General features: G+C 46.6%; 1 protein-coding gene across 1 annotated transcript; it reads right to left on the minus strand.

The window, feature by feature from the left end:
• Positions 1 to 547: 547 nt before the first annotated feature.
• Positions 548 to 26,059, minus strand: LOC141121692 (gastrula zinc finger protein XlCGF66.1-like). Its single transcript, XM_073611399.1, has 6 exons — positions 25,780 to 26,059; positions 17,050 to 17,160; positions 16,350 to 16,484; positions 6,198 to 6,404; positions 5,953 to 6,088; positions 548 to 2,590 (listed from the first exon to the last, which is right to left on the minus strand). The coding sequence occupies exons 2-6, from the start codon at positions 17,140 to 17,142 to the stop codon at positions 1,890 to 1,892; spliced, it is 1,272 nt and encodes a 423-aa protein (XP_073467500.1). The 5' UTR covers positions 17,143 to 17,160; positions 25,780 to 26,059; the 3' UTR covers positions 548 to 1,889.
• Positions 26,060 to 26,329: the final 270 nt, after the last annotated feature.

A 26,329-nucleotide genomic window follows, 5' to 3' on the forward strand; every position in this document is an offset into this window, starting at 1 on the left:
AATGCCTAAGGGGTCTATCTAAATAAATTTTGTTGGATGAATGAGCACAGATACACGGAGGGCACCCACACATCAGACATCCTGAGGACACATCCACTGGGGGATGGTTGGGTATATCTTCCGCCCGTTGTACAGCCTTTATCACACAGGCTCCAACGATCGTCTGCCCTAAGTAGATCCGCCCAATACAGATTGGGTCTGGCGTCCATGAAATACTTTATTTGACCCCGGTGCCTTGAGTGCTGCTTGAACACAGAGTCATTCCACTTGAACCTATACATTTGTAAAGCATCTCCAACTCTCAAACCCCTGATGAAGGTATCAGAATACTGGAAACGCGTCGGGTATTGGGGTACATCACCCATTGGAGAGTATTTATAACACGATCATTATTCATCTGTATATCTTTGGTTCTGTTTTTGTATGGAATGTACATTTTTACACGTTGTAGACGGTTGCACGTCTTTTTTACTGTATACCATTAAAAGTATATTTTTTAACTCTAGAGTTGGTGGTCTGTCAAGGTCCTAATAAGGGGGGTATCTTTCTCTGGTTTGTTGGATGAATGTGACGAGCATTTGCCCAGCTGTGATATATTTGGGCCATAATTTAATTAACACAGTAATTTTCTAAGATCATCAGCTCCATCTAGTGGTCATAATGAGGTATATTTCTTGAAATACCTCCATCAGTAAAAAGAGCATCATACACCATTATGGCCACTAGATGGCGCCAATTATCATAGAAAATATGTCTGATATTTGTCATAACTAGGCAAATGCATGTCACATTCATTCAAAGTTTTTCTTCTTCAAAACAGAATTTTAAGCATTTGTGAAAGCTTACACAACAAAATGTACTCAGCCAATGAGAGGTAATGACTCAATTTTTATTGTTCTATTTCTATCAATGTCCAACACAGTACAACACTTCATCCATGGCTTTGATGAGCTCTGATCTCCTTATGAACTGTTTCTTACATGATGAAGATCAGCCATGGAGTACAGCCGTGGCCAAAAGTTTTGAGAATCACACAAATATTAATTTTCACAAAGTCTGCTGCCTCAGTGTTTTTAGGTCTTTTTGTCAGATGTTACTATAGTATATTGAAGTATAATTACAAGCATTTCATAGGTGTCAAAGGCTTTTATTGACAATGACATGAAGTTTATGCAAAGAGTCAATATTTGCAGTGTTGACCCTTCTTTTTCAAGACCTCTGCAATTCACCCTGGCATGCTGTCACTCAACTTCTGGGCCACACCCTGACTGATGGCAGCCCATTCTTGCATAATCAATGCTTGGCGTTTGTCAGAATTTGTGGGGATTTTTTGTTCACCCGCCTCTTGAGGATTAACCACAAGTTCTCAATGGGATTAAGGTCTGGGGAGTTTCCTGACCATGGACCCAAAATTTCCATGTTTTGTTCCCCAAGTCACTTAGTTATCACTTCTGCCTTATGGCAAGGTGCTCCATCATGCTGGAAAAGGCATTGCTCCTTACCCAACTGTTCTTGAATGGTTGGGAGAAGTTGCTCTCAGAGGATGTTTTTGCACCATTCTTTATTCATGGCAAATTCTGAGTGAGCCAACTCCCTTGGCTGAGAAGCAACCCCACATATGAATGGTCTCAGGATGCTTTACTGTTGGGATAACACGACACAGGACTGATGGTAGCGCTCACCTATTCCTTTCTGGACAAGGATTTTCCTGGATGCCCCAAACAATGAGAAAGGGGATTGATCAGAGGAAATTACTTTACCCTAGTCCTCAGCAGTCAAATCCTTGTACCTTTTGCAGAATATCAGTCAGTCCCTGATGTTTTTCCTGGAGAGAAGGGACTTCTTTGTTGCCCTTATTGACACCAGGCCATCCTCCAAAAGTCTTTGCCTCACTGTGGCTTTTCCCCCATGTGAGATCTCTGATGTGTGTAAAGATTGGACTTCCTTGAAAAGCATTTCCCGCACTCAGGACAGGTGTATGGTTTCTCCCCCGTATGAGATCTCTGATGTGTGTAAAGATTGCACTTCAGTGAAAAACATTTACCACACTCAGGACAGGAATATGGCTTCTCCCCCATGTGAGATCTCTGATGTGTGTAAAGATTGGACTTCAGTGAAAAACATTTCCCGCACTCAGGACAGGAATAAGGCTTCTCCCCTGTGTGAGATCTCTGATGTGTGTAAAGATGGGATGTCCTTGAAAAGCATTTCCCGCACTCAGGACAGGTATATGGTTTCTCCCCTGTGTGAGATCTCTGGTGTGTGTAGAGACTAGACTTCTGTGAAAAACATTTCCCGCACTCAGGACAGGTATAGGGCTTCTCCCCCGTGTGAGACCTCTGATGTCTGTAAAGACTGGACTTCTGTGAAAAACATTTCCCGCACTCAGAACAGGAAAATGGCTTCTTCCACGTGGGTACCTCAGGATAAGAGGAATATGATGGACCATCTACACTATGTGGTGCTGGATGGACATTTGAGGTAGCCGGGTTTTCTCTTGGACTATACTGTGTGATGTCCTCATCTACTTTACAGTCTGGAGACAAACTGAGACAATCCTCTGAGGTTTTCCTCATCTCCTGTCCATCTACTAAAATAGAAATAAAAAGATTATTACTAGACATGAACAGATTGGCTCCCCTAAACCAGGACTCCGCCCACATCTGGCAGCTTTGTCTCTGAACATCTTACAATTCCACCCTAGGTAACTAGCAAATGGGTCCTCTGAATCTCCTACCAGTTCATTTCTTCATTCATGGACCTTCAGTCAGAGAGTGAGGAAACAACAAGAACTGTCTTTTATAGGAGTGATTGTGATGAGAGGATTATAGGACGAGTGTCCCCACCCCCTCAATCACTCATTGCCATCTTCCCAACACAAGAAATACTGCACTTCCTAATTTAGTCATGAATACTAGTGGGGCTAAGCCCCACCAGAGATCAGAGAGTGAGGATGGGGGGAGAACAACCAAGATGAAGACTGGACTGATCCTGAAGACCACCATCAATGGGTTTTCACTCCTCCCTCATTATCACTTTCTGTTTAAGGTTTCAAAGTTTGAGGATGTTATCACATTATTATCAACATGTAAAAGTCTGTGCTCCAATCAAGTCATCAGATATAAAGGGGTTCATTTACTAAAGCTAGAGAGGGCAAAATTTGTCACAATTCTGCAGAGAAGCATATCAGCTTCCAGGTTTTATTGCTAAAGCTTAATTAAACAAGCTGAGGTTAGAAGCTGATTGGTTTCTCTGCAGAATTGTGAGTAATTTTGCCCTCTCTAACTTTAGTAAAAACCCCATTATGTCTAGCTGGTAGAAAATGGGTGTAACAAAAGAGAATACATATTGTGTTTATATATAGCAGTGGGTAGAGGGGAGAGTGCAGAAGTCAGGACTATGTAATTTTCATCAGAATGATGTAATGTACAACATAGAGTATATAGTGCAGGGGTCAGGAGGATGTAATGTACAACATAGAGCAGGGCTCAAAAGTTCAAGTCCTGAGCCAGGCCTTAAGGGTTACTTGCCACCAGTTGCCCTATCCAATCCCTACCCTGCACTGCCCTAATTACACTTCTAAACACGGCCTCATAAATGATCTCATGAAATGACACTTAAATGTTTTATGCAGAATTAAATTACAAAAATAAATATTAACAACAACTTTATCAGTGCCTATCAATGCAGCCTCACCAGTGCTTATCAGCACAGCCTTATCAGTGCCCATCAATGCAGGCTCGTCAGTGCCCATCAATGCAGGCTCACCTGTGTCCATCAATGCAGCCTGGTCAGTGCCCATCAATGCAGCCTCGTCAGTGCCCATTAATGCAGCGTGATCTGTGCCAATCATTGCGGTGTGACATTGTGACAGACCTAGCCGGGAGAGAGACTTTTGGAGGGGACTGAATGCTAGCCTCTTGCCGATCGATCGTGGGCCCTGGCATTTGGGGGAACGGTGCTCTTTGTGAGCTGTATGCCTGGGGACCCTTGAGGTGGTATTACTGTGGATTCGGGTCCTGGTCCCCCAGGACACACAGACTCTGGGGACCCTGGACTTGCCATATTAGAAATACTGGCTGATTCATAATGCTGGGACAAATACTGTTAGGAGATGTTGATGTCAATTCCAGCCACCTGTCTGTCTGTTGCCTGCTAGGATGTGTATTGTAAATAAGTCTAGTATGGGATGTAAGAGTCATTAGATCCCCATTGTTGTTTGTGTTAATTAACTCTGCTATTGTGTGAAGAAGAGTTCAGTGTTGATTTGTGATAATGTTGATTGGGTTTTCTGAGCTACAAGACGGCCAGTCCGGCCTAAAGGTCATGTCTGAGTCATCTAGGCTGTCTAAAGGGATTATTTAATTAGCCCATGTTAATTAGGTTTCTGGTCACAGGTGTATGTTCAGAGTAATATGAGCAGGAGGTATACACCTCCTCTTTTACTGTATAAAAGAGCCTGTATTCCTTTCAATAAGAGAGATTCCTGGTTGAACTTACGTACAGCCTGCCTGGTGTTTGTTCTGAGCTACACAACTGGATTAGAACGGCACATAGCTGTAGTTCTAATCCCGGAGCATCAGATGACTGAACCATCAGACGTGCGATCTGCAATCTGATTCTATAGCAGCAGAGGAGTGTCGGGAGAGTGGAACCGAGCGAGCAGGGGCTCGTTACAGACATGTACCCACTATTGCAGCCTCACATGTGCCCACCATTGCAGCGTGACCAGTGCCCATCATTGCATCGTGACCTGTGCCCACCATTGCAGAGTGACCAGTGTCCACAATTGCAGCCTCACCTGTGCCCACCCTTGCAGCCTTACCTGTGCCCACCCTTGCAGCCTTACCTGTGCCCACCATTGCAGCCTTACCTGTGCCCACCATTGCAGCCACACATGTGCAGAGGAAGAGAGAGGGTGGCTGGATCATCACAAGGGAAGAGAGCATGGAGGAAAAGGATTGCCAGCAAGATCACAGAGCGGAGATAGACTGCTATAACAGCTTACATTAGAATAGTCGTCCGCTCGTGGTCACACACAGCCCCGCCTTCTGACCCCATACCTGTGATAGACTAAACACATCCCAGCATTGGACTGGTGTTCTGTTTATCACAGGCGCAGGTCAGGAGGCAGGGCAGTGTGTGACCATCAGCGGACGGCAATTCTAATGTAAGCTTTTACAGCGGGCAATCCTTGCTCTGTGATCCGGCAGCTCTCCTCTTCCTCCATGCTCTCTTCACCTGGGGATCGCAGGGAGGACGGCTCCCTGCCGGCGGTGCTCGCCCTCCTCTCTGAGGCAGCCCGCGCTCACCAGCCCTCATTTTCCACTCGCAAAATGCGAGTAGGCGAGTGGAAAATTTGAGAGCTGACATAGATTATATAGTGCAGAGGTCAGGAGTATGTGATTTACAATATAAATTGTATAGTGTAAGGGTCAGGACTCTTAATATTGGTATTCAGTAATCAGTAGAAGCTTTAATGTTTACATGAGACAAGTTGCAGAGATCCCACACCACTGCCTCCCATCTCCTGAGACTGCACATAGTAACTTGGGTCTGAGACTATACAGACATATCCCTCCACCCGGCACAACCAGCAGACAACAGAACAAGTAACCCTGGGAGAATTGTTCTGTCAGAGATCTTGCTAGAGGAAGAAGACCCAAAGCTCATACCCCAGGTGCCTAGAACTAATAACGTCTCTGGTGAAAAACAACATTTTGCTTCCAGCTAAACCCCAGAATCTCCATAAATCCAGTCTAGATACATAAATTGTGTCTGCAGCACAGAGAAGGAAGATTATCCGAGAGAAATACAGGAATGCAGGACGGGGAACACAGCTCAGGAAAACGACCAGGATATGACAGGCTGATATCACCCAGTCCTTGCCCTACTCTGGACCAATCAGTGAGCAGTATGGGTGGAGAAATGTATTTATTGTTAATCACCCACCTGTGTTGATCTCTGTAGGAGTGTCCTCCTCTATAAATGTCCCTGTCATTCCATCCTCCTCCATAGACTGCTGATCATCTCTCACATAAGTCTCTTCTTTTTTCACCTCAACTTTTATATCTATCAGATCTTCACCCTAAACCAAGAGAATTAGAGTGAATATCATCTGTAAAATATAAGCTCACATAAAAAAATTCTCACATCATTTCTATGAGTCCATGTTCTAGATATTCCACCCCACCAACCTTGTAATAGTGAGAAATGGTGTGATCTTCCTGTGTGGAATCCCAGGAATGCAGAGGACGGGGACATCTCTCTGGTGGGTTTCTGGTATTAGGTTGCTCCATCATATCCTTGTGTCTTTTTGAAAACTCCTCCATCACTCCATACTTCTCATCCTCCTCTTTATACTCTTCTTTAACAACAATATTATGATCCTCGAGGTTTCCACTCTGAATATATGATAAAAATGACATCAATTATAACAATGCAGATAATGTACAGATCCAAATGATATTATCAGTGATTGCTCTATCTGATGATCGGATGATGGTGAGGGATAATGTAATCTTCCTGTGTGGAATCCTGGGAACACAGAAGACGGGGACATCTCTCTGGTGGGTTCCCATGACCATCTGTAGGAAACACACACACTGACTGACATTGTTTCTATGTGTTTATCAGATGATGGGGATCTTGGTGGAGCCTCCACTGAAAAAATCCTCCTCCTCTCCTATGCTATTTATGTTGTCCATATGGCAAAAAATGTTGAACACTGTATTTTCTCTCTTCACCATGTTCTCCCCTGCTTAAACTTTTGTATAATCCTTCAATCCCAGACTCTCTGTCCTATGGAAGGATCATTAACTGGGTTGAAGCGAAAAGATTTCAGTGGTGTCATGTTGTAGATCCAGTCACACACAAACTGAGACCCTTTGGGGAATTCCACACTAAGCACCATATTCCCAACAACCTCTTTTATTCTTTTATTCAACGTAAGCATTTTTTTCTCCACCTTCTCTCCATCATTAGCTTTTGATCACCCAACCAATTTTGAACACATATGAATCCAAGGCCCGCACCAACTAAACCTCATATCCTCCATCTACAAATTATTACATGAGGCGCTCCCGGTTATATATGTGTAAGTGGGCCCAACCTCTCCAATGCCATATCCCAGTGAAACCTTGGGAGGGAATGCGGCTTCTAAATCCTCCAAATGTGCTGTATATAGGGAGAATGCATACAAAGTTATGATGGACTGGTACAACATGTCTGAGGTGCTCCAGGCCACCAACCCTCCTTTACCTGACTCCTGCTGGAGGTGTGGCTGAGACAAGGGCTCTTTATTTCACTTACTATGGACATGTCCTGATCTCCATCTTTTGGCTTGATGTTAAGTCCATGCATAAAAAGATCCCTAATGCCTCCCTGACTGATGACCTCAGCCACTACCTTCTGGAGTTATCTTTTTTTTAGGCATTTCCAAACAATCAAAGAAATTGGCCAATCATATCTTAACAGCAGCTAGAAGGGCAATCTCTAAGTGTTGGCTTTCCACTCTCCCCATCCCAATGCCAACTCATAGATTCTATAACTATGGTTCGAGGTCTGGAGCATCTCAACGCAACCTTAACTGACAAATTGGATCTATTCTATAAAGTATGGGAAGCCTGGGACCAATCAGAATATGGCTCTCCATCTCTTCCTAACCCACTACCCATGTAACTGCTTTTTAGCCTTTCCAAGTATGATTCAGTCTCATTCAATTCATTCTGGTGTGGGGGTTATTTTATAAAAACCTGTTAATTCGAGTTATCCGATATTCGCTGGATTATTGTGATGTTACTCATGTTCTATCCAGCACTTTGTGGGTTGCTTTGACTTATTTCAGTTTATTGCATATACTGTCCGAGTATACTGTATATCTATATAGTTACATAGTAGGTGATGTTGAAAAAAGACATCACTCCATCAAGTCCAACCCATGTGTGTGATTATATGTCAGTATTACATTGTATATCCCTGTATGTTGCGGTCGTTCAGGTGCTTATCTAATAGCTTCTTGAAACTATCAATGCCCCCCACTGAGACCACCGCCTGTGAAAGGGATTTCCACATCCTTGTCGCACTTACAGTAAAGAACCCTCTACATAGTTTAAGGTTAAACCTCTTTTTTTCTAATTTTAATGAGTGGCCACGAGTCTTATTAAACTCCCTTCTGTGAAAAAGTTTTATCCCTATTGTGGGGTCACCAGTATGGCATTTGTATATTGAAATCATATCCCCTCTTAAGCGTCTCTTCTCCAGAGAGAATAAGTTCAGTGCTCGCAACCTTTCTTCATAACTAATATCCTCCAGACCCTTTATTAGCTTTGTTGCCCTTCTTTGTACTCGCTCCATTTCCAGTACATCCTTCGTGAGGACTGGTGCCCAGAACTGGACAGCATACTCTAGGTGCAGCTGGACCAGAGTCTTGTAGAGCGGGAGAATTATCGTTTTATCTCTAGAGTTGATCCCCTTTTTAATGCATGCCAATATTCTGTTTGCTTTGTTAGCAGCAGCTTGGCATTGCATGCCATTGCTGAGCCTATCATCTACTAGGACCCCCAGGTCCTTTTCCATCCTAGATTCCCCCAGAGGTTCTCCCCCCATTGTATAGATTGCATTCATATTTTTGCCACCCAAATGCATTATTTTACATTTTTCTACATTGAACCTCATTTGCCTTGTAGTTACCCATCCCATTAATTTAATGATACCGTTCTCATTACTAAAATCTTGTATATAGTCCCTTATCATCCCCTCCAAAAGTTTACATACTATTGATGTTAGGCTAACTGGTCTGTAATTCCCAGGGATGTATTTTGGGCCCTTTTTACATATTGGTGCTACATTGGCTTTTCTCAAATCAGCTGGTACCATTCCAGTCAGTAGACTGTCTGTAAAAATTAGGAACAACGGTCTGGCAATTACTTGACTGAGTTCCCTAAGTACCCTTGGTGCAAGCCATCTGGTCCCGGTGATTTATTAATGTTAAGTTTCCCAGGTCTAATTTTAATTCTGTCCTCTGTTAACCATGGAGGTGCTTCCTGTGATGTGTCATGAGGATAAACACTGCAGTTTTGGTTACTGAAGCCCCCCGATTCCCTCATGAAGACTGAGGAGAAGAATAAATTCAATGCCTTCGCCATCTCCCCCATCCTTTGTAACCAGATGTCCTTCCTCATTCTTTATGGGGCCAATATGGTCTGTCTTCCCTTTTTTACTGTTTACATACTTAAAGAAATTCTTGGGATTTATTTTGCTCTCCTCCGCTGTGTCTTTCATGTTCTATCTTAGCCGTCCTATTTGCACCCTTACATTTCTTGTTGCATTCTTTATAAAGTGTGAATGCTGATCCCTCAACCATGTATATTTTGAAGGCCTTCTCCTTTGCTTTTATATGCATTTTTACATTGTAGTTAAGCGATCCAGGACTTTTGTTCGCTCTTTTAAATGTATTACCCAATGGGATGCATTGGCTAATGCCCTTATTTAATATGCTCTTAAAGCAAACTCATCTCTCCTCTGTGTTCTTTGTTCCTAAGATTCTATCCCAATTTATGCCTTCTAGCAAGGCTCGTAGTTTAGGGAAGTTGGCTCTTTTGAAATTCACTGTCTTTGTATTCCCCTTATGTTTCCTATTTGTGTGATTTATACCGAAGCCAATTAACCTGTGATCTCTGTTACTTAAATTGCCCCGTATTTCCACATCCGTGATCAGGTCTGTATTGTTGGTAATCAGTACATCCAGTAACGCTTTATTTCTAGTCGGTGCGTCTACCATCTGAATCATGAAATTGTCCTGCAAGATATTTAGGAACTGGCGAGCCTTATGCCACGAGCAGACTTTCAGGCAGACTTAGTCCGGCGGACCGGACTTCGTCAGACAATTTGATCGTGTGTGGGCTCCAGCTGACTTTTTTTTCCCAAAAGCCTGACGGACCTAGAAATAAAACATGTTTCAAATCTTTCCGATGGACTCGAGTCCGGTCGAAAAATCAGCTCGTCTTTGTGCTAGTCCGACGGACTAAAACCGACGCTAGGGCAGCTATTGGCTACTGGCTATCAACTTCCTTATTTTAGTCTTGTCGTACGTCATTACGTACGAATCCGTCAGACTTGGTGTGATCGTGTGTAGGCAAGTCCGTTCGTTAGGAAAGTCCGTTGGAAGTCCGCCGAAAGTCCGTCGGACCAGTCCGGTCGAAAAGTCTGCTCGTGTGTATGCGGCATTAGATGAATGTGTGGTTCCCTTCACACAGTCTATGTCTGGATAGTTAAAATCACCCATTATGATAACACTTCCCATCCTGGCTGCTAATCCAGATTGTGATTGGAGATCTGTCTCCCCTTCCTCCCTCAGGTTAGGGGGCCTATAGCATACTCCCAGTATTATTTTCCCCTTAGCTTCATCCCTTTGGAGCTCTAGCCATAAGGATTCCACCTCCTCCCTAGCACCCTTAGCGATGTCATCTCTCACATTCACTTGTACATTATTCTCGATATATAGGCATACCCCTCCCCCTTTTTTACCGTCTCTATCCTTGCGATAAAGGGTATACCCTTGAATGTTTGCCAGCCAATCATGAGAGCTGTTGAACCAGGTCTCTGAGATTCCCACAAAATCCAAATCCTCCTCGTACAACAGTATCTCTAGTTCACCCATCTTGTCCGCCAGGCTCCTGGCATTGGTGAACATGCCACGTAGTTTAGACCGGTCACATATTATCCTCTTATTGGGTGTACCGAGATTGTAACTAGTACTTGCTACTATACTTACTTTGGGTTTACGTGCTTTGGTCAACCTACCACTAATGCCCCCAATACTACCCTCTGGAATATGTTCCGTGCTGACTATCTCTACCTCTGGACCCTCCCCCCATGGCCTAGTTTAAAAACCCCTCTAACTTTTTGGCCATCTTCATTCCCAGCTGATCTGCACCCTCCTCATTTAGGTGCAGTCCGTCCCTTCTTTAGTACCAGTTATCGACTGAGAAGTCGGCCCAGTCCTCCAGGAACCCAAACCCCTCCTTACTACACCAGCTCTTCAGCCACTTGTTTACTTCCCTAATCTCCCTCTGCCTTTCTGGTGTCGCTCGATGTACCAGTAGTATTCCTTAGAATACTACCTTGGAGGTCCTTTTCCTCAATTTAGCTCCTAAGTCCCTAAAATTGTTCTTTAGGACACTCCATCTGCCTTTGACTTTGTCATTGGTGCCAACGTGCACCATGATAGCCGGGTCTTCCCCAGCCCCTCCCAGTAATCTGTCCACCAGATCCGTGATGTGCCGAACCCGAGTGCCCAGTAGACAACATACTGTTCAGTGCTTCAGGTCTTTGTTACAGATTGGCCTCTCTGTTCTTTTATGAATTGAGTCCCCTACCACCAGATTCTGTCTTTCCTTCCCTTTCGCTCCCCCACTCTCACTGGAGGAGTTCTTCCCCCAGCAGCTAGGAGAGTCCCTCAGCTCCAGCAGTGCTGGCCCCTGACTGGTTTCACCAATGTCACTCAATGGAGCGTACTTATTGGGATGCTCCAGTCCTGGATCAGCCTCCCTGGCACTTCCCCCTCTACCCTTCCTGACTGTCACCCATCTACTCTTTGCTAGTGCCTGCACCTTTGTCTCCACCCGCTTCTGTGCTGGACCCAGCTGGCACCTGCCGCGTACGTTCCTGGCTCTCCTTTAGTATGGAGAGTCTTCTCAGTGCTGACAGTTGCTTCCCCAGATTCATAACCTGGGCTTCCAGGGAAACAATGTGCTTACATTTTGCACAGCAGTATTCACCCTCGATCGGATGATCAAGGAACGCATACATGCCAAAAGATGTACAACGTCTCACCTCTTCACACCCGCTGGGCATCGTACCTATTAAATTTAATGAGGATTGGGGATTATACCCTGTCCAAATTACCTAACAACTAGCTTCCTGACACCAGTGCTGTATTTAGGCCTAGGCCGACAAGGCCCAGGCCTAGGGTGGCACTTTGCGGGGGGGGGCATTTTTCAGGCGCTATTTTTAGCCGAAAAGTGCCTGAAAAATGCCTCCAGTGTGAAAGGGGTGTAAAGGCGGACTGTTTAATGTGTTTGTAGCATGGAACACTTTATTGCAATATCATGATCTGTATATTAATGACTTTTACTGAATGTGGACTGTTTAATAAGTTTGTATTGATTTCAGCATGTGCAAAATGCTCCATGCATGCTGAAATCAATGCAAACTCATTAAGACCCCTTTTACACTGGAGGCGTTTTTCAGGCGCTACAGCGCTAAAAATAGCACCTGTAAAGCGCCTGAAAAAAAGCCTCAGCTGGGCTTCCACACTGGGGCGCTGTGCTGGCAGGGCGTCACAAAAAGTCCTGCTAGCAGCTTCTTTGCAGCGGTGGAGGAGTGGTGAATACACCGCTCCTCCACCGCTCCTGCCCATTGCCCTTTGCAGAGGCGTTTTGAGGGCAGATTTAACCCTTTTTCGGCCTCTAGTCAGGGTTAAAACTAGCAGCCGAATAGCACCGCTAAAACAACTGTAAAGCGGCGCTAAAAATAGCGCTGCTTTACCGCCGGCGCCCGGGCACTTTCAGTATGAAAGGGCTCTAAAGAGGCTAAGGCTGCACTGATTGCCACTGATTAGGCGGCACTCTTAAGCTGCACTGATAAGGCAGCACTAATATGCTACAGTGATGGGCACTGATGAGGCTGCACTGAGGGCCACTGATAACCTGCACTGATGAGGCTGCATTGATTGGCATTGATGAGGCTGCATTGATGGGCACTGATGAAGAGGCATTGATGGGCACTGAGGAGGCTGCATTGATGGGCATTGATGGGCACTGATGAGGAGGCATTGACAGGCACTGATGAGGAGGCATTGACGGGCACTGATGAGGCTGCATTGACGGGCACCGATCAGGCTGTGCTGATGGGCACTGGTGAGACTGCCCTGATGGGCACTGGTGAGGCACCGGTGAGGCTGCATTGATGGGCACCAGTGAGGCTGCATTGATGGGCACCAGTGAGGCTGCATTGATGAGCACCAGTGAGGCTACATTGATGGGCACTGGTGAGGCTACATTGATGGGCACCAGTGAGGCTGCATTGATGGGCACCAGTGAGGCTGCATTGATGGGCACCAGTGAGGCTGCATTGATGGGCACCGGTGAGACTGCATTGATGGGCACTGGTGAGGCTGCATTGATGGGCACTGGTGAGGCTGCATTAAAGGCCAGTGATGAGGCTATACTTGGTACCCACTTTTAATGTAGAGAGAGGAAGAGGTGGAGCTCTAAGATGAAAAGGTGGAGCCTAAAAGGGAAGGGGTGTGGTTTACATGTGACAGGGCGGGACTTAAACTGAAAGGGGTGTGGCCTTGACAAGAAGGGGTGGGTCATATTTAAATTAGGGGTGCATGGGTTTAGTCAGGCCTAGGGCAGCACAAAACCTAAATACACCACTGCCTGACACTAATACTCAACAATACAATACACAGGTACTCAACAAGAAAATACACAGGTACTAGCAGACCTACGTGCACTCACAATACACAGTACACAATACACAAGTACTAACAATCCACACACTACTCAGACAACACTCAGGTACTCACACTACACAGGTACTATGACCCCGTTATAACCTGTTTTCAACTCTGGTTTTTAACTCACCACTTGGACCATTTCCACTTGGACAGAGTTCCAGCAGACTCAAAGATAAGCAGGCACACAATCAGTTCTGCACAAGGTTATATAGGCCTCAAGCACCTGTGACCAATTAACCACTCCCCTTAATTAGTAGGCTGAAGGAATCAAAGAAAAAAAAAAAAAGCTGTTTAAAAAGTGTCAGAAAAAGGTGTTAAAAAGCTACAAGGAAAAGCCCAAAAAGAACCTAAAAATGCAACCCAGCAATCACCAGCAGTCAAAAAGCAAAAATTGTACACTCTCCACTCAAGGTCCCCACTGTTTAGCTTCCAACCAGCAGTCTGACAGAGAGAGCAACTCCACTCCAAACTCTTTTAGGTCTGGAGGACAAAAGCCAAAACAAGATGTTGACACCACATCATCTCGTTTAGGTGGTAGCAAAATACAGTGTTCAAAAACTACAAGGAGTAGAGATGACCACAAAAAAGATGACCATTCTCGCAAAAGGGAGTATGATCTGAATATGCCTTGTTGAGACTCATACAGGGATCCGTACAATAGAAAGAGAGGTAGAAGTTGCAGCTACAGCCGCAGTTGCAGCTGGAGTAAAGAACGACCATGTGAAAGAGATATTGGCTATTGCAAGCTGTAATATCTATATACCCTCTTCATGCTGTAATATCTATATATCCTGTTCATTAAGGATGAGCCAAACACCCCCTTGTTTAGTTTGCAGCAGAACTCTCGAACAGGGGAAATGTTCTAACCAGAATGGCGAACCCCATTGAAGTCTACTGGAGCCGAACAGGAAAAATCAAAAGTGCCCATTTTGAAGGCTTATATGCAAGTAATTGGATATAAAAGGGGTATGGGGGGTCTGGGTACTGTCCTGGGGAACATATCAATAATTTATTTTTTTTTTTTAAACGTTTGTTTTTTATAGGCGCAGTGATTTTAATTATGCTTAAAGTGCAACAATAAAAAATTAAAATTCCTTTAAACATCATGCGGGGGGGGGGGGGGCATAGTCTGCATTTGTAGCATGTATGGATCATGCTGTAGTAAAAATGACATTTCTAAAAGAAAAAAAATGAGTCAAGTCCCATTTAAAATGACTCGCTGTTACAATTGTCAGCACCCGGCTATTGACCCCCTTCAGGTCTGGTATAGATTTTAAGGGGAACCCCTCGCCATTTTTTTTTTTTAAAAACTGCATGGTGTGGGATCCCCCACAAAACCCATACCAGACCCTTATCTGAGCATGCAGCCTGGCAGGTCAGGAAAGGTGGGGGGGCAATTGAGCAGCTCCCATCCTGAACCATACCAGGCCACATGCCCTCAACAAGGGGGGTTGGGTGCTTTGGCGCAGGGGGGGCCTCTGTCTCCTGTCCCAAAGCACCTTGTCCCCATGTTGATGGGAACAAGGGCCTCTTCCCCACAACCCTGGACTGTGGTTTTTGGGGTCTGCGGGCAGGGAGATTATTGGAATCTGAAAGCCCCCTTTAACATCTGAATCTGAAAACCCTCCCAGATCCCGCCCCTCCCATGTGAATGAGTATTGGGTACATTGTACCCCTACCCATTCTCCAAAAAAGTGTACAACAGTAATAACCACACAAAACAGTTTTTGACAAATCCTTCATTGAAAATAAAAAAATAGTGACCCTTGATGTAAATCCATCGTCAATTATACCACCCGCCGGACCCAAAAAATGAAGAAAACATGAAAAACGATCTTGCCTCCTTGGCGGTCTTCCGCCGTATGCCCGCTTTGCACTTTGACAATCTTTCGAGAAATTTCTTAAGCAATGTCAAAGCGCTGAGCGGGCATATGGCATGAGGCCCGATTTTTTCAGGTCCGGCGGGCAGCGTGATTGATGATGGATTTACATTACACTATTTTTTAATAAAGGATTTGTCAAAAACTGTCTTGTGTGGTTATTACTTTTGTGCACTTTTTGGTGAATGGGTAGGGGTACTATGGATCTGGGAGCCCCCTTGTTAAAGGGGGCTTCCACATTCCAACAAGCCTCCTGCCCACAGACTCCGACAACCACAGCCCAGGATTGTCGGGAAGAGGCCCTTGTCTCCATCAACATGGTGACAAGGTGCTTGCTCGCCCCCCCTTTCCTGACCTGCCAGGCTGCATGTCCAGATAAGTGTCTGTAATGGATTTTGGGGGACCCCATGCCGTTTTTTTTATTTTTTATTTTGGCATGGGGTTCCCCTCCAAATCCATACCAGACTTAAAGGGCATGGTATGGACTGGGGGGGGAACCTCATGCTGTTTTTTTCTTTATTTTTTTTTTACTGGCCTTTTTTTGTATTCAGCTTCCAGTGGGGAAACCCATTGACAGCTGATGACTCATTGGTTGTTAAGGACGCTGCGGCCAGCTTCCTGGCCCTGCTCCTTAACAACCAGCTTACACTGCGCCCTGATTGGGCAAAATTTGGGTGTTCGGCGTATATCCGAACAGGCAAATGTTCAGCCCAATCTCATGCTCGGGCTGAACTGTTTGCCCATCCCTACTCTTCATGCTGTAATAGCTATATACCCTCTTCATTCTGTAATATCTATATACCCTCTTGAAGTTGTAATACCTATATACCCTCTTCATGCTGTTTGTGTTGCTTGCGTAATTCAAACCATTGACTATTCTTCACTACTGTTTTGTGAAATTCAATTAAATACATTTACAAGAACGGATTCCCAGCACCGCTCACCTCTCCTGTCAGCAGCTCCATCATCTTCTTGGTGACTTCTAGAATCTTCTGCATGTTGTGTCTCTCAGGTTTTAGGGAGTCACATGAAGGCACTGTGATGGTCATATGATCACCTGACTTCATAAGAGGAAATCTCTGTATTAAGGAATCAATAGGAATATCATGATATAATCCCAGAATCCTCCTCACCCCTCCAGTCAGGTCTGTGTTTTATTAATAGAGATAAGAGTGATGTCATGTGACCTCCCAGAATCCTCCTCACCTCTCCGGTCAGGTCTGTGTTTTATTAATAGAGATAAGAGTGATGTCATGTGACCTCCCAGAATCCTCCTCAACTCTCCGGTCAGGTCTGTGTTTTATTAATAGAGATAAGAGTGATGTCATGTGACCTCCCAGAATCCTCCTCACCTCTCCGGTCAGGTCTGTGTTTTATTAATAGTGATAAGAGTGATGTCATGTGACCTCCCAGAATCCTCCTCACCTCTCCGGTCAGGTTTGTGTTTTATTAACAGCGATAACAGTGATGTCATGTGACTTCCCAGAATCCTCCTCACCTCTCCGGTCAGGTCTGTGTTTTATTAATAGAGATAAGAGTGATGTCATGTGACCTCCCAGAATCCTCATCACCTCTCCGGTCAGGTCTGTGTTTTATTAATAGAGATAAGAGTGATGTCATGTGACCTCCCAGAATCCTCCTTACCTCTCCGGTCAGCAGGTAGATGATCTCCAGGGTGAGGTTTAGTATCTTATCAGTCATGTAACTCCGGTCCTCCATCCTCATTGGTGCCGTCATTTGATCTGTACAGGTCTCCTTGTAGACAGATAACGTTGGTAAATCAAAGAATTATTAGGATGGTATTGGTCACACGATAATAGGATATTGATGTGAGGGGGGCAACAGGAAAGTTGCTGTACATTCAAGAACTACTACCCCCATGGGAACACATTTATTATTATTATACAGGATTTATATAGCAGCAACAATTTGCACAGCGTTTTACAACATGAGGACAGACATTACAGTTACAATACAATTTAATACAGGAGGAATCAGGGAGTCCTGCTCATTAGAGACTACAGTCTAGGAGGGAGGGTCAAGTGATACAAAGGGTAATAGCTGTAGTGGATGAGCTGATGGAGGAAAAAAAAAGTACAAGCATGGGAGGAGGTGACAAGGGAACTAGAGAGCAGGAGGTCTTGGGAGGAATGAAGAGGACGATTGGGTTGGTATTTAGAGCCTAGGCTAGTGATGTAGCTGGGGGCAGAGTTGTGGATGGCTTTTTAAGTTATTGTTAGTAGTTTGAAATGAATTTGTTGGGTGAGTGACAGCCAATGGAAGGATTGGCAGAGTGGAGTAGCAGACGATGAGTGGTATGTAAGGTGGATGAGCCTTGCAGCAGCATTCATGGTGGACTGAAGGGTGGAGGAGCTTATGTAAAGGTAAGCCAATGAGGAGGGAGTTGCAGTAGTTGAGACGAGAGATGACCAGTCCACACCTAGAACCTTGGCAGGCGGGGAAGGGTTGATAGTTGTGTCATCAATCATGGCAAGGAAATCAAGGGAAGAGGCATGTGGGTGAGGAAATATTATGAGCTCGGTTTTGGATAGATTGAGTTTAACCACTTCAGCCCTGGAAGGATTTGCCCCCTTCCTGGCCAGGCCATTTTTTGCGATACGGCACTGCTTCGCTTTAACTGACAATTGCACGGTCGTGCAACTTTGTACCCAAACAAAATTGACGCCCTTTTTTTCACACAAATAGAGCTTTCTTTTGGTGGTATTTGATCACCTCTGCGGTTTTTATTTCTTACGCTATAAACAAAAAAGCCCGGCAAGTTTAAAAAAAAAACAATATCTTTTACTTTTTGCTATAATAAATATCCAAAAAAAAATAAAAAAACAAATTTCTTCATCAGTTTAGGCCAATATATATTCTACTACATATTTTTGTAAAAAAAATGCGAACTAATCGTATATTGATTGGTTTGCGCAAAAGCGTCTACAAAATAGGATAGATTTATGGCATTTTTATTATTTATTTATTTTTTACTAGTAATGGCGGCGATCTGCGATTTGTATTGGGACTGCAACTTTTTGCCGGACAGATCGGACACTTTTGACACTTTTTTGGGACTATTGACATTTACACAGCGATCAGAGCTAAAAATAGCCACTGATTACTTTATAAATGTCACTGGCAGAGAAGGGGTTAACACTAGGGAGTGATCAAGGGGTTAAGTGTTTCCTAGAAAGGTGTTTCTAACTGTATGGGGGATGGGCTGCCTGGAAAAAGAGAGAGAATGCTGATCCTAATCACTAGAAGCAGCAGATCTCTCTCTCCTCCCCTGACAGAACGGGTATCTGTCTGTTTACACTGACAGTTCCTCGTTCTGGCTCTCTGTGAAGGGACCGCAGGTGGCCGCCGGTTGTAGCGCCCGCCGGCCATGAGCAACAGCTCTGGGGACCCACTGACGGCGTGCGCACGCCTGCTATAGCAATTTAAACCGATGACGTACAATGACCGCGATCAACTTACCAAAACCTCCTCCTCATTCCCAAGTCCTGCTACAAATCAAAGGGAGAACGAAGATTCGCAGTCCAAGGACCACAACTATGGAACACTCTACCCACTGACATCCGCATGGAAGAACACCATCGGACCTTCAGAAAAAAAACCAAGACCCACCTCTTCTAAGTTGCAGGACAACACAGGACAGATCAAGCTCCTTGAGGCGATTCAGTTGGCATTCGTCGCGCTATACAAGTCATTCATTCATTCATTCATTCATTCTTGAACCTTTGCAGGAGCCAGGACGGTGCTCCATCCCCAGTCAGCACTGTAGCAGCAGCTACAGATGCACTTTCTACATACCCTCCCTATCGAGCCTGAGCTGCCCACACACTTTTTCCAGGTCACAGACTGATATGTCTGTTAGTAAATTAGTCATACATGAGAAGTCTGAAAGAGTGGGCTGAGGGGTAGGGAGATAAATTTGGGTGTCGTCAGCGTAGAAATCAGCTGACCCAGGGAGAAGGTGTAGATGGAGAAAAGGAGAGGTCCAAGAACAGAATGTTGAGGGACCCTGACAGAGAAAGGAAGAGAAGGAAGTAGAATTATAAGTAACACTAAAAGTGCAGTTGGATAAGTAGGATGAGAACCAGTGAAAAACACAATCACAGGGACCAAAGGAGTGGAGTTTTTTGAGGAGGAGGGGATGGTTCACTGTGTCAAAGGCAGCAGAGAGGTCCAGGAGTAGGAGTACAGAATAATGTCCATTGGTTTTAGCCATTAGTAGGTCATTTGTGAGTTTAAGGAGAGCAGTTTCTGTGGAGTGTTGGGGCAAAATCCTGACTGAAGGGAACCAAGAAGTTTGTTCTCTGTCAGATGGTCCCTCAGTCGGTTGTAGACCAGACATTCAAGGAGTTTGAAAGAAAAGAGTAAGGGCCCTGACCCCTAGAGGCCTAATGGTGACCTCCAGAGTCAGGAAGAGCTGATATCCTTCTTTGTAGATTGGGTTACTAGGTATAGTGTGTGTAATGCAAGATAGAATGATTGGGGCGCCAGTCACTTTTTGAATGCAAACGAAAGAGATTTATTGTCTCTTAACAAGAACTGGGGGGAGAGAGGGTTAGGGCCTGAACACCCTTAGGCATATGCAATAGCAATTGGCAGACTCCGAGACAGAATAGGCAGACAGCTATACAAGTTGAAGGCCTTTGAGCTGGTTGCAGCACTGTATTTGTAGAACTTCTGTCTCCTATGGCAACTGAACTTGTAGGTTGACTTCAACACAGATCTGTATACATACCAGACTTGGTATCCCTGTTGTGTAGGACCTGGCCTCCATCTCACAGCCTCCCGCTGTAGCTTTTCTCACTGATCTCCCAGTCTTCTCACCAGACCTTCAGATCCCAGCCACCCGCTGGATCCCCTGAGCTCTTCCACAGCTAACCCACTGTACACTCCAAGCGTCACCCATGCTACCTGCTGGGTCCCTGGCTTGGCTCTTAGCTAACCCGCTGAATCCACTTGAAGTGTCACCCGCTGGGTCCCTGATTTGAACACTGAAGCTTTCCCAACTTGTTCACCGTCCCCGGCTAGTAATAAGGGCTGCTCTGGTACTCCTTCAGACTTCACAAACCTGGCTTCTGATAACAGGAGTAGTTGTCCCCTACTGGCAATGGTGTTTTCCCTTTATCTATGACCTCTGGTTCTCACTTGCCTCTGATAACAGGAGTGGTCGTCTCATGTGGCACCTGCTTCTCCTTCACCTCTGGCATCAGTCAGTTCACCGTCCAGCTGAACCTCTGCAACGATCAGGCTCCCCTCGGGCTGAGCCTCTACACACGTGGCTAGGCCCCAGGCTTAGACTTAACCTTCAGCTGCTGCTTCACATACAGCCCCCGGGCCTTAGCCTGGGGCTAAAAGAACACTGATCACCTGACTAATTCCCCTTAAATAGACTCTCCTAGCATGCTTAGCCACAAATATGATTGCCTGAGAAATTATGTCTATTCACAACCTGAACTCACAGTGGTCTTGTCATTCTAATGCCAAAGGCAGCAGTGCCACCTATTGACAGAATAGAGAAATGCACCAGGTTCAGGCATTAGGGCAAACAAAATCAGTGGATATGACTACCAATTAGCCAGGTTAATGACCACCTAGCATAACTAAATTTGTTAGCAACCCTGCCTAATACCAGGGTGCTACATAAAGAATCCCCCCTCCCCCCAACAATAATAGCACTAGAGGCTACCGAAAAAGAGAAGAACATTAGTTATCTCCAGTCAGAATGTCTGTCCTAATGGTGGGGATGGATTTTGCTGAGTGCTGGTGCCAAGTTTCCACCCCCCCAGGATCACTGCAGGTGTGGAGAAAAGCTGGGTAAGAGGATATGGAGGAGAGATGAGGAGGAGATCCAGGAATCAGGATAAAGGTCAGGACAAGCAACAGACGAGCGCATCCAAGAGATGAAGCCGGGGTCACTACACAGAAAATCAATCCAAGGAAACAACAGGCAGGACGAGGAATAGCAAGAAGGAGCTCAGAGACATATAAGAATATTGATAGAATGGCAGACAGTGACGAGGGGGACAGAATGGCAGACAGTGACGAGGGGGACAGAATGGCGGACAGTGACGAGGGGGATGGAATGGGGTGACAGTGATGAGGGGGACGGAATGGGCGCAGTAATGGGAGTGATGGAATGGCGGACAGTGATGGTGGGGACAGAATGACAGACAATGGTGAGGGGGACGGAATGGCAGACAGTGATGAGGGTGACAGAATGGTGGACAGTGATGAGGGTGACAGAATGGCAGACAGTGGTGAGGGGGACGGAATGGCAGACAGTGATGAGGGTGACGGAATGGTGGACAGTACTGGTGGGGAAGAAATGACGGACAGTAATCAGGGGGATGGAATGGGGGACAGTGATGAGGGTTACGGAATGGCAGACAGTAATGAGGGGGACGGAATGGGGGACAGTGATGGGGAGAGAAAGGCAGACAGTAATATTGGGGATGGAAGGGCGGACAGTGATGAGGGGGATGGAATGGCGGACTGTGATGAGGGGGATAGAATGGCAGACAGTAATGAGGGGGACGGAATGGGGGACAGTGATGGGGGGAGAAAGGCAGACAGTAATATTGGGGATGGAAGGGCGGATAGTGATGAGGGGGATGTAATGGTGGCCAGTTATGAGGGGTACGGAATGGCGCACAGTGATGAGGGGGATGGAATGGCGCACAGTGATGAGGGGGATGGAATGGCAGACAGTGATGAGGGGGACAGAATGGTGGCCAGTGATGAGGGGGACAGAATGGCGGACAGTGGTCAGGGTGACGGAATAGGGGACAGTGATGAGGTTGATGGAATGACGGGCAGTGATGAGGGCGATGGAATAGGGGACAGTAATGAGGGGGCCAGAATAGCGGACAGTGATTAGGGGGACAGAATGACGGCCAGTGATGAGGGGGACAGAATGACGGCCAGTGATGAGGGGGACAGAATGGTGAACAGTGATGAGGGGGACAGAATGGCGGACAGTGATGAGGGGGACAGAATGGCAGACAGTGGTGAGGGTGACGGAATGGCGGACAGTGGTGAGGGTGACGGAATGGCGGACAGTGATGAGGGTGACAGAATGACGGACAGTGATGAGGGTGACAGAATGGCGGATAGTGATGAGGGGGACAAAATGGCAGACAGTGATGAGGGTGACAGAATGACGGACAGTGATGAGGGTGACGGAATGGCGGACAGTGGTGAGGGTGACGGAATGGCGGACAGTGGTGAGGGTGACGGAATGGCAGACAGTGGTGAGGGTGACGGAATGGCGGACAGTGGTGAGAGTGACGGAATGGCGGACAGTGATGAGGGTGACAGAATGACGGACAGTGATGAGGGTGACAGAATGGCGGACAGTGATGAGGGGGACAAAATGGCGGACAGTGATGAGGGTGACAGAATGACGGACAGTGATGAGGGTGACAGAATGGCGGATAGTGATGAGGGGGACAAAATGGCGGACAGTGATGAGGGTGACAGAATGGTGGACAGTGATGAGGGTGACAGAATGACGGACAGTGATGAGGGTGACAGAATGGCGGACAGTGGTGAGGGGGACAGAATGGCGGACAGTGATGAGGGGGACAGAATGGCAGACAGTGATGAGGGCGATGGAATAGGGGACAGTAATGAGGGGGCCAGAATAGCGGACAGTGATGAGGGTGACAGAATGACGGACAGTGATGAGGGGGACGGAATGGCGAACAGTGGTGAGGGGGACAGAATGGCAGACAGTGGTGAGGGGGACGGAATGGCAGACAGTGATGAGGGTGACGGAATGAGGGAAAGTGATGAGGATGACGGAATGGCGGACAGTAATGAGGGTGATGGAATGGGGACAGTAATGAGGGGGCCAGAGTAGCGGACAGTGATGAGGGGGACAGAATGGCGGCCAGTGATGAGGGGGACAGAATGGCGGACAGTGATGAGGGGGACAGAATGGCGGACAGTGATGAGGGCGATGGAATAGGGGACAGTAATGAGGGGGCCAGAATAGCGGACAGTGATGAGGGGGACAGAATGACGGCCAGTGATGAGGGGGACAGAATGGTGAACAGTGATGAGGGGGACAGAATGGCGGACAGTGATGAGGGGGACAGAATGGGGGACAGTGATGAGGGGGACAGAATGGTGGACAGTGATGAGGGTGACAGAATGGCAGACAGTGGTGAGGGTGACGGAATGGCGGACAGTGATGAGGGTGACAGAATGATGGACAGTGATGAGGGTGACAGAATGGCGGATAGTGATGAGGGTGACAGAATGGCAGACAGTGGTGAGGGTGACGGAATGGCGGACAGTGATGAGGGGGACAGAATGGCGGACAGTGATGAGGGGGACAGAATGGCAGACAGTGGTGAGGGTGACGGAATGGCGGACAGTGGTGAGGGTGACGGAATGGCGGACAGTGATGAGGGGGACAGAATGGCAGACAGTGATGAGGGGGACAGAATGGCAGACAGTGATGAGGGGGACAGAATGGGGGACAGTGATGAGGGGGACAGAATGGCGGACAGTGATGAGGGTGACAGAATGACGGACAGTGGTGAGGGTGACGGAATGGCGGACAGTGATGAGGGGGACAGAATGGCAGACAGTGATGAGGGTGACAGAATGGCAGACAGTGATGAGGGGGACAGAATGGCAGACAGTGATGAGGGGGACAGAATGGCGGACAGTGGTGAGGGTGACGGAATGGCGGACAGTGATGAGGGTGACAGAATGACGGACAGTGATGAGGGTGACAGAATGGCGAATAGTGATGAGGGGGACAAAATGGCGGACAGTGATGAGGGTGACAGAATGACGGACAGTGATGAGGGTGACAGAATGAAGGAAAGTGATGAGGGTGACAGAATGGGGGACAGTGATGAGGGTGACAGAATGACGGACAGTGATGAGGGGGACAGAATGGCGGACAGTGATGAGGGTGACAGAATGGCGGATAGTGATGAGGGGGACAAAATGGTGGACAGTGATGAGGGTGACAGAATGACGGACAGTGATGAGGGGGACAGAATGGCGGACAGTGATGAGGGGGACAGAATGGCGGACAGTGATGAGGGTGACAGAATGGCGGATAGTGATGAGGGGGACAAAATGGCGGACAGTGATGAGGGTGACAGAATGACGGACAGTGATGAGGGTGACAGAATGGCGGACAGCGGTGAGGGGGACGGAATGGCGAACAGTGGTGAGGGGGACGGAATGGCGAACAGTGGTGAGGGGGACAGAATGGCAGACAGTGGTGAGGGGGACGGAATGGCAGACAGTGATGAGGGTGACGGAATGAGGGAAAGTGATGAGGATGACGAATGGCAGACAGTGATGAGGGTGATGGAATGACGGACAATGATGAGGGTGACGGAATGGCGGACAGTAATGAGGGTGATGGAATGGCGGACAGTGCTGGTGGGGACAGAATGGCAGACAGTGATGAGAGGGACGGAATAGGGGACAGTAATGAGGGGGGCGGAATGGTGGACAGTGATGATGTGGACAGAATAGCAGACAGTGATGAGGGTGACGGAATGGTGGACAGTGATGAGGGGGGCGGAATGGTGGACAGTGATGATGTGGACAGAATGGCAGACAGTGGTGAGGGTGACAGAATGGCGGACAGTGATGAGAGGGACGGAATGGTGGACAGTGGTGAGGGTGACGGAATGGTGGACAGTGATGAGAGGGACGGAATGGTGGACAGTGGTGAGGGTGACGGAATGGTGGATAGTGATGAGGGGGACGGAATAGCGGACAGTGATGAGGGGGACGGAATAGGGGACAGTGATGGTGGGGGGAGAAAGGCAGACAGAAATATTGGGGACAGAATGGCGGACAGTGATGAGGGTGACGGAATGGCATCCGCCATTTTTTCAATATTCTCATTTGTCTCTGAGCTCCTTCTTGCTATTCCTCGTCCTGCCTGTTGTTTCCTTGGATTGATTTTCTGTGTAGTGACACCGGCTTCATCTCTTGGATGCGTTCGTCTGTTGCTTACCGTGACAGGGGGGATATCAGATGTCAGTCTTGGTGCAGTCAGTGTGGATGATGTGTCCGGGTCTGGAACAGATGAAAACCCGTACACATCATTCAAAAACTGGACTGTCCGGGAGAAAACCGTGCAGGTGGCAACCCTACTATACAGTATACAACCTCCATTTATACATTATCTATATGTAGACTACACAATATACAGACTTCTGGTCTATGATATCAGTGGAGGGATGTTATACACAGGGATATATAGAATGATACAGACTCTACTCTCTATACAGTATACATTATCCATTTATACATTATCTTTATGGATATAGACTTTATTTAGAGTAGTCAGAAGAATAATTGGTGGGGTCTCACCTTGTTAGATTTGCCCGTACGTCCTCCAATCAGATTGTTTGTACTTCCCAACAACGAAGAGACCTGGAAATAGTTCTAGAAATGTGATGAGTCCAATCACAGAAGATTCTGGAAGATAAAACCTGGAACCACGGCACCAAGAGAGTCCAACTTTTTCTACTGTATAAAGACCGAATGTGTGTGAATAAGAAGTTAATCTGAACTTATAATGATTTTCTAATGCAGGAAGAGGAGGCGGGGGAGGGGGATTTCTTCTACTTCCTCTATCGGAGCCTGCTCTGCCTTCTGTCACTTCTTTCACAACTCATTGCTCGGTGCTTCCAACTTCCTCTTTCTATACAGAGATCAGAACAAGTCTAAACCTTCCTCAGGCTGGAAGTATGAGAGGTACTGATCACACACACAGTCTCTAAGTACCTCTCTCAGGTGATGACCTGGTCAGACCTGATCTCTGTCTCTCCTTGTCTAAAGGGGAAGGAGCCCTGAACCATGGACAACCCCTTGTCACTAGGGGAAGGAGACCTGAATCATAGACAGACCCTTGTCACCA

The sequence above is a fragment of the Aquarana catesbeiana genome, unplaced genomic scaffold (assembly GCF_042186555.1).
Source record: "Aquarana catesbeiana isolate 2022-GZ unplaced genomic scaffold, ASM4218655v1 unanchor228, whole genome shotgun sequence".
NCBI classification, from domain to species: Eukaryota; Metazoa; Chordata; class Amphibia; order Anura; family Ranidae; genus Aquarana; species Aquarana catesbeiana.

Bases quoted from the DNA above. Each gene is read 5' to 3' on its own strand.
- LOC141121692 (XM_073611399.1), bottom strand. From the start codon at position 17,142: ATGACGGCACCAATGAGGATGGAGGACCGGAGTTACATGACTGATAAG. The intron at 6,405-16,349 runs GTGAGCGGTGCT...TCATATATTCAG, and splicing joins TGGAGCTGCTGACAGGAGAG to AGTGGAAACCTCGAGGATCA. The intron at 2,591-5,952 runs GTGGGTGATTAA...TTTCTATTTTAG, and splicing joins TCCTACAGAGATCAACACAG to TAGATGGACAGGAGATGAGG.